Source organism: Impatiens glandulifera, chromosome 1 (genome assembly GCF_907164915.1).
Source record: "Impatiens glandulifera chromosome 1, dImpGla2.1, whole genome shotgun sequence".
Taxonomy (NCBI): Eukaryota; Viridiplantae; Streptophyta; class Magnoliopsida; order Ericales; family Balsaminaceae; genus Impatiens; species Impatiens glandulifera.
This window is the reverse complement of record NC_061862.1, coordinates 54,691,348-54,706,309: the sequence shown is the minus strand read 5'-3', so window position 1 is coordinate 54,706,309 and position 14,962 is coordinate 54,691,348. Positions and strand designations below refer to the sequence as shown.

Genomic DNA, 14,962 nt, shown 5'->3' with positions numbered 1-14,962 from the left:
AAATATTAAGACATAATAATTTAAAAAATATATGAAAATTATTTTATTATTTGATTGATTAATCAAATTATGTGATTAATGAAAGAATAAGAAAAAAACAATATGTTGAATTGTTGTGATTAGGGGGTAAATGAGTTTAACTCGAACTAGTTTTGCCTCGAGTTCGGTTTGACTCATTTTTTGTTGGCTCGACTCGAGTTTTTAATATTAAGTTTGAAAGACTGAAATTTAAATATATTTATATATTAATTTCTTATATTAAAAAAACATAATGTAAGTTGAGAGTCCATTCATCGGACTATACAACCCTCTATTTATTTTTTGTTTTGTTTTATGCCTCGTAATTCTTCCTCCGCCAGGACTTAGTTCACGTAAGAACGAACATATTGGTTCGTGCCAGGACTTAGTTCACGTAAGAACGAACATATTGGTTCGCGTAAGATTACACGTAGAATACTTAAGGAAATTATTAATGTTTATTTCAAGTAAAACTTTATAGTAAAATAAAAATATGCATTGTGTTTATGTAATTAAATTAATTTTATTATAACTTATAATACTTATATAATATATATTTTTTAATTTATAAAAAAATGGGAAAATAGATTAAGTATGTAGCCTACGCAAACACACTCAATCAGGCGCAAAATATGAGTTCGAACCTAGGAACTTTAGGTTAGTATCTACCTCTTATTACCGTTAGGCTAGAAGAAGATATTATTTTTTTAATTTATAAGTATATTTTAAGGAGGCTCATAAGTAATAAGCCCATAGAGAGTCTTATGTGTATATTTTAAATTTTGATTAAGCTCGATGAACCATCAGCGAGTCTTACCTAAGCTCAAATTTGGCTCGAATCTTAAACGAGCTGCCTCGAGCTCGGCTCGAATTCGATTTTGACCGAACACGAATCAAACTTTGACCGAACACGAATCGAACTTTGACCGAGCACTCACGAGCAGCTCACGAGCGGCTCGACTCATTTACACCCCTAGTTGTGACATCCTGTCATATTGTATTGTGCTCCTAAACCGAATCTTAGTAGATAAGTTATTATATTTTTGTCAACAAAAAAAAAACAATTATTTTGTATTTCTCTAATTTTATTTTATTATTAAAAGAATGGAACGTAAGTTTTAATTTGCATAAACTATTGATCTAAATAAATTTAGTTTCCTCTCATTTAAGATTTTATAAACCCAAATTGCAAACTAACATTGATATATATATTTAATTAATACTAGAGAAATAATCAAAATATTTATACAAGATAAACCAAAATTACAAACTAAAATGTTTAAAAATAATTAAAATATTTAGAGAAAGGATAAAGAGGGAAAAATCTTAACAAGAATGTGTAGTGTCACCTTCTAATTTGAATTGAAAATTTGAAAATTTTCTCCCTTATTAAATTTTCAATATACAGGTAACACATCACCTTACACATTTTTATCAAGATTTTTCATGCTCTTTATCTTTACTCAAATATTTATAGATGAAAATTGAAAAAAAAAATAAAAAATTAAACAATTTATTTTTCATTAAACATAATTAACATTGTTGTCAACTTGAGAGAGAAATAGAAATGGTTAAGAGGACTGACGTCATGTTATAATCTTTAAAACCGGGATCTGTTATTAAGATTACATAAATCTATATAGATAGATAAATAGATATATATCTATAGAATATATATCTATATATATATATATATATATATATATATATATATATATATATATATATATATATATATATATATATATATATATATATATATATATATATATATATATATATATATATATATATATATAGAATATATATAGATATATTATATCACAATATTTTATTCTAAATTATTATTATTTATTTAGTAAATATTTTAAAGTTATGTAAAATAAAATCTATTATAGATTAATTTTTTTAATCTTATTAAAAGCTTTAAAATAAAATTATTATTTAAAAATTATCATTAGCTTTAAAAATTATAAATAAATAAAACCATAATTTCCAAATATTGTAAAACTTTTTTATTTGATAATAAAACAATTAAATTACAATGTTAAATATAATAGAAATAGAAATTTTAAAGAAAATGTGCAATTAATTGACTCGTACCATTCTATTGTTATGGGAAAAAACGGATCAAACAGTTCTCTGCTTTACTTTTTCTTTTTTGTTCAGATTTTCTCTCCTATATAAGTATATCTTTCTAGAACCACATACCACAAACACATTTCTTTTGGATCTTGATTGTTCATAATCAACCTTCCTTCCATGGCGGCCATGGATGATGATGAAGAGTTAATTCCTTCTCTACCCAATGATCTCGCCCTCGAATGCTTAATTCGTCTTCCTTTCTATTGCTTTACCGCAGCATCCAAAGTTTCCAAATCATGGAAAACTAAAATCAATCTGCCTGAGTTCCGCCAAAATCGCAAATTATCCGGTTCGGCTCGTTTTCTCATGGTTTTAGCACAAGCATGGAGTCCATCCTTCGACAAATCCTATGTAAAAAGCTGGACTCCACCTATATACAGATTAACCATGTACGACCCACAATCCAACAATTGGTCCGACCTTCCTCCCTTACCTTGGTTCCCATCCGGTTTACCCATGATCTGTCGAATCGTAGTCGCCGGTTCGGATCTTGTTGTATTGGGAGGTTGCGACCCGGTGACATGGCGTGTTTGTAATTCGGTATTCATTTACAATTTCATATCGGGTGATTGGCGAATCGGGTCAGACATGCCAGGTCATCAGAGGCTATTCTTTGCTTGCGCATCAGATTCAGAAAACATGATCTACGTGGCGGGCGGGCATGACGAGGATAAACGAGCTTTGAAAACCGCGATGGCGTATGACGTGGAAAATGATAAGTGGGTCCAAATTGATGACATGGCGAGAGAGCGAGACGAGTGTCGTGGCGTGTTTCGCCACGGGAGATTCCATGTCATCGGCGGTTATTGTACGGAGAGACAAGGCGAGTTTGAGATGGACATGGAATGTTTTAATGTTTTAACAGGGAAGTGGGAGGATGTTGAAGATAATTTCTTGGATGAATCTGTTTGTCCTGAAAGATGCGTTGGCGATTGTGACGTGGACGGGAGAATGTATATATTTGGAAAGAAAAATTTGTTGATTGACGATAATAATAATAATGAGACAGGTGGCAGGGGATGGAAAATCCTAGCTGGATTTCCTGATGACGTGTCAAGTGTTTCGTATGCGACGACGTGGCAGGGGAAGAGGTTAATGATTGGATATGATGAACAAAGTAGGGCACATAATGTTTATACTATGGATGTGGGTGAGAACAAATGGACTAGAATGGATTCTCCTCTATTCTACACAGGACCAGCCCAGTCTATTTGTTCATTCTATCTTTGAACTATTATTATTATTATTATTGCTTGTGTTTTGATGTTTTCTTTATTTGTAAAAAATAAAAATTATTATGTTTGAAGTTTTCCTTAAAAAAAATAAAATATCAAATTATTTACCTTTTCACCCTTGCATTAAATTGATAATAAATAAAGTTTAGAATGATGAAGGTTATTTTACTCTAACAAAATCAATGAGATTATTTTATATATATATATGATGATGTAACTATGGCTTAATTATACAAATAGTAACATATTCTTGTGTTTGAAAAGTTAAAAAAAATTGTTAATATTAGACTTATTTCTAATAACATAACTATATAGAGTCAACGCTATGAGGCTTTCGATTAAATGTTAAATATGTCGTTAAGAAACGTTTACAGTGTTATATATAAAATAAAAATAAATAATTTCGGTTAATTTTAAAATATTTGTATAAAACGTCAAATTATCAAAATAAATGCGTGTTATCAAACTATAGTTTGTATTTAAACATTCAGATTTTAGGAATTGAGATTCGAACCCTAATATTAAATATTAAATATGAAATGTAAATGATAATTCATTTTATAATTTGTGTATTATATTTTTGTGATACTTTATAATATGTATATGATAACTAGGTTTTCTAAGTGCTTAGTGATTTTCAATAAAAAGATGTTAACTTATTTATATGCAAGGGTTTAAAGCTTGGGACCCAATGAATCATGTTCATCTAAGTATGTTTCAAAAGATTTGTTTTTATTTTAAAATTTACAATCATATTATTTTAGTGGATTAAAATGTTTATTTATAATTAATAGACAGTAGCTTTAAGATTTATATATTACTTTTATTTATTTATTTTTAATTTAAAATTTTCAAGTTTTGAGTCAATATATGAATTAACAACCCGATCTGTTTACTCTACAAAAACGAGACTTGGGTTTGTTGTACGAGGACCCGATAACTTACTATTAAACATTGTTTTATAGAAATAAAAACATAATTTAAACGTATATACATTTATAAAAAAATGAGACCATGTGTTATAAGTGCATCAAATTTATATAAATTATTATTTTTTTTATATTATAAATGTTTTACTAAAATATATTTTCTCTTTTGAAAGGATAATTTATTTTTATTGATTTGTTTAATCATAAAATTAAAATATACTTAATTATGTATTCTGAAGTGTTCTTAACCATCAAAGAAGATATTTGATGATATTTAAGAGCTTGGCATACTAATTAATTGCCTCTTGCTACAAGAAAACTTATATACAACATGTGTAAAAATGAAGAAGATGACATTAATTAATTTATAATATATTACATAGAAAGAGACTGTTATTTGCTGCAATATTACTCATACTCTTTCTTAAAATTAATATATCATATATGATTATGTAAGCAATGTATATTATTTTATTGGATGATAATAGTTCAATGTAATCATGTCATAGATTGTTACTCTTTAATTAGTTATTCGCAATTAAGTTCCATTGACTTAAACGATAAGACTAAAAAATAAACAATAAAAATGAAGAAGTGATATTTATGACCGTAAAGTTAAAATATATGGATATAATTTAGATTTGAGATTGTATTATAATTTAAATGAAAACACAATTAATAATTCTATATATGCAAGCTTATTTTAGAATTAAGTTGGTGTTATTGATATTGGGTAGAATGTTGAGATAATTTTAAACTTTAGTTAAAAATTAAAATATTAATATTTAAATTTAAAATAATTATATATACACTAGGGGTAAACGAGCCGAGTCGAGCTCGAACTAGCCCTGGCTCGAGTTTGACTCGACTCGTTTTTTATTGGCTTGGCTCGAGCTCGATCGAGCTTTTAATATTAAGCTCGAACTCGGTTCGATCATGTAATCATAGGCTCGAGTTCAGCTCGAAAGGTTCGAAAGACTCGAATTTAAATATATTTATATATTAATCTCTTATATTAAGAAAATAACTGAACAAGATTTAGGATTTTATCGGGGTGAGATTTAAGACTTCGAAACGAGATATAAATTTGTTGAAGAAGTATCAATGGAATGTCTCTTTAGTCTTTTTTGTAAAATGATTGTAAAAATCGTATATTGTAATGGAGATAAACTTGAAAACATATTAGACTCTATTAGGTTTATTTTGAAAAATAAAATACTTCATAGTGAAATAAAAATAATTTTATATCTTATAAAATATAATATATTGAGATGGTATATATTAAATAATATTACGATATAATTATATTTTTTTATTTAATTTTTAAAAATTATGTTTCTGTAAATAAATTAATATCAAATTTATCTATTTCCTTATAATTATTATATAATATATATTTTTTAATTTATAAATATTATTCTAGTATATCTTGATATACCGAAATATTAAAAATCTCATACTTTTAGGTACCAATAATTTTGGTATCGGTATCATAAGTAATAAGTCCATAAATAGTCTTATGGGTATTTCAAAATTTGATTAAAAAGTAAAATATAATAAAAAAGTTATATGATTAAGCTCGAAAAATCTCGACGAGCCATCAAACGAGTCTTATCTAAGCTCGAATTCGGCTCGAATTTTAAACGAGTCAGCTCGAGCTCGGCTCAATTTCGATTTTGACTGAACTCGAATCGAGCTTTGACCGAGCGGCTCGACTCATTTATAATTGATAAGAGAGGGAATGAGAATCACGTGACATCACTTCATTGTCTTCATTAAATTGGTGAGAAAAAAAAAGTATGAAAAAAAAGAGAAGAGAAATTATTTTATTTTGTAGGCCGATTAGATTACAATATAATTCTCTCCCAAATTTTCTCCCCAATTATTTATCTTTTGTTATTTTTACTTTCAAACAAATTGATTAACATATACTCTAATAGTTTGCAACAATAAATATAAAAACAGAAAATTTATTTTTCTAATATTTCTACTTATGCAATCATAGATTGAATGAGAATTAAACTTTTGATATCATTGAAAATCAAACTCAAATATATTTGTAGTAACAGAAAATAACATAAATTTTTATAGTTATTTTTCATTTTAAATTAAAATGTTTTAATTGAAAATTGATCCAGTAACATTTATGGACTACCTTCTAAAATAAGCTGGCATGATTTTGTATATAGAATATATTTTGAGTTTTGTTTGTTAGATATCAAGTTCGATTTGAACTTAAAAATAATAATCAATAACAAATGAGATTTATGACTTTAAAAATTATTTTAGTTTCTTAAAATAAAAGGAAACATGCAGGGGATTTGTTTTATTTTTTAATTATTTATTTATTTTGTGAGTGTGATTTTACTTAGTGTTTTTATGTAAATATAGGAAGCTAGCATTAATGATATTCCACTTTTATTATGCGTTATATTTGATCTCTTAGTAAATAGTTTTATCATTTTTTTTTTGAAAATTATAGGAAAACTATAATGACACCCCGCTTAAACTCATAGTGCTCCCATAATTTTGCCACTTAAGCTAACCTTAATAGATATTTTGCTTTTTTTTTCATAAAAAAACTAAAACAAATCAAAAATTTATAACTTATTAAATAAATCACACCATAATACTAATTTTAATATAATGAAAATTTTAGAACTAATTTAAAATACTATAAGTAAAATAATTAACATCAAATTTATTAATAATAACTTTGTTCTTATTAACTCTTTTTTTAAAAGAATTAATTATTATTAATTTAAATAAGAAGTTATATATAAAAGAATTAATTTATAAAATATCATTTACAAAATCAAAATATTAAGTAAGAATCTATATGTTAAATAATATATTTTTTTATGAGTGAAAGTTGAAGTTATACTTAACCGATGATCGATAAATAATATCAGAAAAAGTCCTGCAAAATGATTCATCTACGAATATGACTAAAATAGTGAAATCTTGTATAAATCATAAGATAATTGTAAGAGGTTAATAGAGATAATACTAATTGAGTTGAATTAGTTGATTTGATACTAATTGATTTGATCATTTATTTTAGGTAATAGAGATAATATCTTGATACTAATTGATTTGATCATGTATTTTAGGTAATAGAGATAATACAATATCTTACGGGTGTATATATATGTGAATATACTCTCACCAAAGATATATGGTGATTTTTCAATCTTCTCTCAAGATTACATATTCTGTTATGGTATCAGAGCGAGTTCGTTCCTAAACCCTAAATTCTACCTCGCTTGTCTTTACATCCCGTTCTCCTCTTCTTCTGTCTTGGTGACATTGGTCACTTTCGTCGTCATCATGTCATTCTTAAATTTAGGGAGAGGATCATTAACAGAGAATGACATGATGATGACGAAAGTGACCAATGTCACCAAGACAGAGGAAGAGGAGAACAAGATGTAAAAACAAGCGAAGTAGAATTTAGGGTTTAGGAACGAACTCGCTCTGATACCATGACAGAATATGTAATCTTGAGAAAAGATTGAAAAATCACTATATATTTTTGGTGAGAGTATATTCACATATATATATATACATCCGTAGGATATTGTATTATCTCTATTACCTAAAATACATGATCAAATCAATTAGTATCAAGATATTATCTCTATTACCTAAAATACATGATCAAATCAATTAGTATCAAGATATTATCTCTATTACCTAAAATACATAATTAAATCAATTAGTATCAAATCAACTAATTCAACTCAATTAGTATTACCTCTATTAGAGGTCTTCACTTAAAAGATTAAATTTAATAATTTTTATTAATAATAGAGCACACAGAAAGAATCACCCGCAAGTATAAATAATAAACGACTCACCAACAGTTGAAATATTAATCAAAATACAAATTTACGAAAAATCTGATCAAACACAAAAATGTTACACCAAACAAAACACTCCCGATGTAATTGAAAACTAAACCATTCTTGGAATTTCAAGCTTAATTCTTCACTTGCACCTTTCACACTTGCATCAAGGTACACCAATTCTAGAAAAGTTATTAGATAGAATAAGTAAAATTGACTTTTCTAACTTTTTGTTGATTTTTTTTATAAAGAGAAAACATAAATTTTTATTAGAGGCTAGCAATTTATTTTTTATGAAACGTTCTAAATAATATGTTCAAGGATGATTTTTATATATATATAAAAGATTATGTTTTTAGAAAATAAAGGTCATACTCAAATCCAAATTTAGAAACTATAGTAAATGATCTATATTATATTGAAAACAAAAATATCATATATATTAATATTATATTATGAAATATGATTGTAATCTCAAATAACATATATACTAATTAATATTAATGTAAAAAAAAATTACTCACAAAATTAAAACAATTATAATGTAAAATAAGTAAAAATTTAATGATATCAATAAAATTGAGAGCTGTTAACAGTATAAAGAGATGGGAATAAGTCCTTGTTTGGATTCAGGTTTTTAAAAAAACCTAAAGGGAGAAAATAAATAATGATTGGTGATGATTTTGAGGAAGTGATAATTATTTTTGATAAAAAGACTTAAAAAGTATTAATATATATAAATAAAATAAAAAATAATAATTTAAAATATAGGGTATTTTAATATTTTGATTAATGAAATGAGTGTTGAGATTGTTGAGAAGTGATTGATTTAAAAATTAATTTTGGTTAGATTTTTTTGAAAACAAAAAAGAACCAGCCCTAAGAATAAAAATATTATAATTTATATAATTAATTAAAAATATCAATTTTTGGGATCTTAGATAGGGTGGCCCTATGCTATTGCATAAGCTGCATCACCTAGTATCTAATATTTCAATAGGATAAAAAAATTTATTAGGGCAATAATGTATGACCACATGTGATTTAAATATGAGTTGTTCTTTTCAATGAGACTCCAAATTAAGATATGATATGTTAGAGTTGGCTTGATAGTTATGTTTGATTCTTTTAAATTTCAAAGTATGAGATATATATAGTATTGAGTAAAAAACATTATATTCTAGACTATACATATATAAAATTTGAGGCCAATATGATTTGTACATGATTTAATTAATTACTAGTTTATGAGTTTTTCGAATTGTCAATTTTAAAGACATATGGGTTCGTCAATTAAATTATTATGGGGGGCAGAAAACCCGTGTAATAGACGTAAGAAGAAAGATTTTATTTATTTATTTATTTATATGATTTTTTTTTTTTTTTTTGATAAAGTAAGAATTAAGATTGCTTTCATGGCGGCCAGCTTCATCCCCCAATCACAGATTTTAGATTATGTACTGTCTTATTCTTGCCTTCTTTAATTAATTAATTAATCAATAGTGGATTAATATGGCCCACAAAATAAATATTGCCAGGTCAGTGATTGGATTGGTCATTCTTTTTCTTTTTAATTAGACCTAGTAAAATAACTAAGTATAATATATATATATATATATATGTTATATATATATATATATATATATAAATAATCCACATCATATATAATAACTTTGAAGAAATCCTAATTTTCATATTCGATTGAAAAACAGTATAATTAGTTATTCAAAATAATTTTCTATCAAATGAAAAAGAATGTCCTGTATGCCTACATAGAAAAATAATATTTTAAATTCTTTATAGTATTTGTTTGTTTATAAATTAAGTCTATCAAGTGATGAATGAATTAAAATTAGAATAAACATATTTTAAAATTTTGTTTTGGATATGTTCATACATAAGTTGCTACTTATACTTATATGTATGCCATCTGCAAACAAGCTTTTTAGTTGTCAAATAAACAAATAGAAACATGAAAAATCCAGTTTAAATAAAAATTACTTTTATCTTAGGTATTTTAGGTTATTTTCAAGTTTGTTAAAAAACTCTTTATATTAAATCACCTATTATTTTAACTATTAAATCACTCTATAATTAAAATAGATTTATTTTACTTTTATTAAATTTCAATTTTAAATATAAAAGAATATTTTACTTCTACAAAAATCTCAAATATTTATTTCTTTTTTATTTAAAAAGTTTTTTTTTATATATAAAAAAATTCCAAGAATATGAAACAAGCTCACAGTGAAATGGGCCTTCTGAAAAAACCATAAAGTTTTTAATCAAAACAAGATCAAAGTGCTAATGGGCCTGCTTAAAATCCCAAACTTCAAAATAAATGAATTAGATGTATAATTATTTTAAGAGTACAAAGTAGCATATTCAAAAGAAAACTATAACGTCGAATACGTGACATTTTTATTTAAGCTTAGTAGTTTGTTCAAAAGTATTTATAGTTTATTTTTTATTTTTATTTTTATCACGATTACCAATTGAATTTTAAATGACACATGAGTTACTTTAAGAGTCTAACGCTAATACGCTATTAAGAGACATAACAGTAAAACTAATAGACTTAGATTATCATGACTCAAAAATTTGTTGTAGGTATTTTAAGACTATGTTCTCATTGGTAAAATGATCTCATTTGAGTCATTTTTTGTTATGCCAAAATATGATTATAATTTATTTTCAATTTCATCACAATCGGGATCATTTTTGTAGTGTTGCATTGGTCCAAAATTTTCAACCCATCAAAGTACTTTTTATGTGTTATGTTCCTATCATAGATCACATATAGTCACGAGTTGCTCTAATAATAGACCTATAGTTTTTATATATAAATATATCCAAATTAATATAACATAAAGTGGGCCAATTGTTTGGTTTTTTGTACATTCAAATGTCCACCCGTGAATCCAAGAGTTGTCAAAATCACATACAATTAAATTTTAATAATTATAAAAAAATAGCTGTAAATGCTCTTTTTAATTAATAAAATAAACATATATATACATTAATACAGAGACAGAGGAGTCCAGTGTTTCTTATTTTGGTGTATATATGAATGAATCTAAGAGATGATGATGGAATTGCTTTTCATTATCAGTTTTCTTCCTATATCCATTAATCTATTACCAGAAAACATACAAGAAACCATCACATGTTCTCCTCTATCTTTAAGGAATCTCTTATTTTATATTTCTCAATCTACCTTAATTTTACTTTATGTTTTTTTCTTCTTCAATTTTGATCATAAAAATAACACTAGTAAACCGATCTATGTACCCATTTTCAAGCACAATTCATCTATTGAATTTGGCATGCTTATCTTTTTTTCGATAAAAAAATGTTGTCGCTCTGAAAAACACGTAGACAAACATACATATAGTCAAATTTAGTTAGATTTCATTGTCTTTATCATTTTTGTCTATCATTCATTTCTCGCTATTTATTGTTGTAGTTCCATAACATCAACCTCACAAAAGAGTACATTTTCTTTAGGCTTTAGAAAAGAAAATGCATGAATAGAAAGATACATTAAATGAGATTTACTATATTTCACAACATTTTTCATTTTAAATATAAGCAAGTGCCTTGTAATTTAAAGAAACTAGAACATCACTCAAAATATCCTTTGAGTTCTCCCATTGACAACAATAGTTTGAGATCATATATATATATATATATATACAATTACTATTTTCTTCAATCTCCTCCAATGTGTACATTTCTTTTTCTTTCAAATAGTTACTTTTATCCCTTTATTCACGTGATACTAATCCAGAATTTGATCCAAGTGGTGTCTCTTTCATTCATGCATATTCTTTCCATGGTCCCATCCCCAAGTTTGAGCTTAGAAATATTTGAAAACAATTTACCTTTTCACTTTAGTGGTTTTCTCTATTCTTCTTTTGTTGTAAGTTGTATTGATTTCAATTTGTATTGCACATTATCTAGTTTTATTTAATTTCATATTTGCTTTTTCATTGTCCTTTCTCCCAAACAAACTTTGATATATGGTTATCTCCTATACATTTGATTTTCAAGTTGTATTGCATATTATTAATAATTCTTTTGGAAATCTGGTGTTTTGTGGATTTTGTTTTTGAGTAATAATGATAGTAATTTAATCAATAAAATAAAATATAGAAATGACCCAATATATAGATAGCCACATGTGATTGATTCTTCTTTACTAGTGAAAATAACATTTCAATTCAAAATGAATATGTTTATAAACTTATATATCAAATTGGCCCACAAAGATCAATTGCCCTATATATATATAACCCTTAATTAAAGAGAAACCCCTCACTCACATTTCATTTTCTAGCCAAAAGAGAGATGGAGATCATGAGAAGGAACTTAGCAATAGCGATTGTGATCATGATGGCGATGGTGAGCAATGGCGGATGGATATTGGTTGAAGGGCAAACAGGATCAGGAACCACATTCAGAGATTGCTATGGGGGATGTTTCATATTTTGCGTGATAAAACCACCACATTCCGCCTTCGATTGCTCTTTAGATTGCCTCAGGGATTGTTTGCTTCCATCCATTCCTCATAACTCACCCGATCATCTCCACGACGATAGCAACAACAATATAAACACACATCGCTTTTGCAACTTTGGATGTGCTTCTTCCTTATGCTCCAACATCAGCACCCGACAAAAACCTCGTAACTTTCTCTCCTTTTCTCTATATTACAACAATCGAAACTAGATCAGTTGATTAAAACGTGTATTAACAAATAATTGATATTAATTGCTGTTATTAATTAATTGTTTGCATGCATGGCAGAGGAGAAGAAGGTGGAAAGCTGTGTGGGCTCTTGTTCAAAGACATGCAACAAAACCTATCCGTTGCCTTAATTACCTAGAATGTTGTGTGTGTGTGTGTGTTTTATGTCTTGGAAAATTATTAGCATTAAATAATCTGTTATTTAATTGAAGAAGAAGATGTACTTTGTCATTCAGTTTATGAAGATCCTCCTACATGGAAAATTAACCATTCAATCTATTAATATTCCAAAACCTCATGATGGAAAGGTTTTAGTCCTCTTATTGTTGATTTTGATATATTATGTGTTATCATAAAATAGTTTTTTTTAGAAGTGATCAACTCTTTTGTTAGTCAATGAAAGGTGAAAAGTTCACAATTTATGTATTTTTTGAAATCAAAATTTATTTACTTGAAAAAGTGTGGCACTATTATAACCCTCCATTTTAACTTAACATGATTTTAATAATTTTTTTTTTTTTTTGTCTTTTTTCCATAACTCATTTGCTTGAGTTGATGCAATATTGGATTCAATATTTATTGAAATGTTATAACATAAACATAAGTAAAAAAAAAAAAAAGACTAACTATATATATAGATCTTATTAAAAGACTATTATATAAATATAATTACCTCCAAAACTAAAGTTCTTGTGAATTTTTACCACATAAAAAAAATATTTATGGCATGCAAAGTTTTTCCCGTGACAAGAAAATTAAGAAAAGTAGTGATCATGACATGTCAATTTTGTTTCCTTCCGTAAAAGTACTCAGAGACAGTTATTATTTTTTTGGCATTTTTCTTTTAGTTCATGTATCCGTGACCTATGAGAGATCGATGTTACACCATATTCTAATGTAACATATATTATTTTTAAACTAAAATTAAGACAGCATCAATCTCAATACCAAAAGTATTATTATTATTGTCTCTAATACTTCCAATCTTTATAATCTATAATTATCCTACACTAGTTTAGTTCGGTTTTATAAACTAATTAAACAATTATCTGAAGAAACTATTTTAGTTAGGTAATTCAAATCTACTTTACGATTCTTAAGGTTCGTTTGATGTAGTGGTTATTGGTTTTTTTTTTTTGGATTCTTTAGGAAAAAAACAATGTGATAAAATTTTCTAAAAAACTAGTTTTTTATGGTTAAAAGTTAAATATTTTATTTTTTAAAAGTAAATTAATTTTATATAATTAAATAAGGTGTAATTTTGATATTTAAATATACAAAAAGAGTTATTAGATAGACGAAAGATTGGTTGAATTTTGTGATAAAATCTAAAAAAAAAAAAAATCAAATAACCATTCCATCAAAAGAGCCATTAAATACAACTTTTGAAATAATTTATAATGTTATTTATTTATTTTCTTTTTTAAAAAGATTTTATTTTTTTTAAAATTTTATTTTTGTTGTAGTTTCTTCTCCACTTAAAGCGTTTCCAATATAGATTTATCTATATTTACATATAGAGAAATGATTGGGAGAGAGGATGATATGACGCAATTTGAATCATTGAAAAAATTATAATTTTTCTCTCTCTTATTTTTTCTCACACTTTATCATTTTTCCAGCTAATGATGTGGTGACACATTATTCCCTTCCCCAAATTCCCCATCTCTCCTTTTACAAATAAAAAATAATGTCTCAAATATTATCTCAAGATATTAAAGTGAGTAACTATTTATTACATTTTTTTAAGTATATATTTATTTTAATTACTCCATTACAAAACATTTTTATACAAATAAATTATATATATAACAATAATGGTCCTAAGTTAAAATTTAAAAGCAAGTAAGATGATAGTTGCTATTTATAGGACGTGTTATGGATAGGAAGCTTGTAAGTCAAATGGGAAATTTGATAAAAAAAAAGGGTCATTCCCATTTTTAACCTTAATAATTCCCATTTTTATTTTTAACTTTTTTTTTAAATTTTTTTTTCAATTTTACCCTTAATAACCTTTTTTCTTTTTTTTTTCTTTTTT

The 14,962-nt window shown here is 26.0% G+C and overlaps 2 protein-coding genes across 2 annotated transcripts; both read left to right on the top strand.

The window, feature by feature from the left end:
* The first annotated feature begins 2,283 nt into the window (after positions 1 to 2,283).
* On the top strand, positions 2,284 to 3,405 carry LOC124922362 (F-box/kelch-repeat protein At1g80440-like). Its single transcript, XM_047463096.1, has one exon. It carries the CDS (start codon positions 2,290 to 2,292, stop codon positions 3,391 to 3,393), a length of 1,104 nt encoding a protein of 367 aa, XP_047319052.1. The 5' UTR covers positions 2,284 to 2,289; the 3' UTR covers positions 3,394 to 3,405.
* Positions 3,406 to 12,432: 9,027 nt separating this feature from the next.
* Positions 12,433 to 13,262, top strand: LOC124922372 (thionin-like protein 2). The gene is made up of 2 exons (XM_047463104.1): positions 12,433 to 12,862; positions 12,985 to 13,262. Exons 1-2 carry the CDS (start codon positions 12,526 to 12,528, stop codon positions 13,053 to 13,055), a joined length of 408 nt encoding a protein of 135 aa, XP_047319060.1. The 5' UTR covers positions 12,433 to 12,525; the 3' UTR covers positions 13,056 to 13,262.
* Positions 13,263 to 14,962: the final 1,700 nt, after the last annotated feature.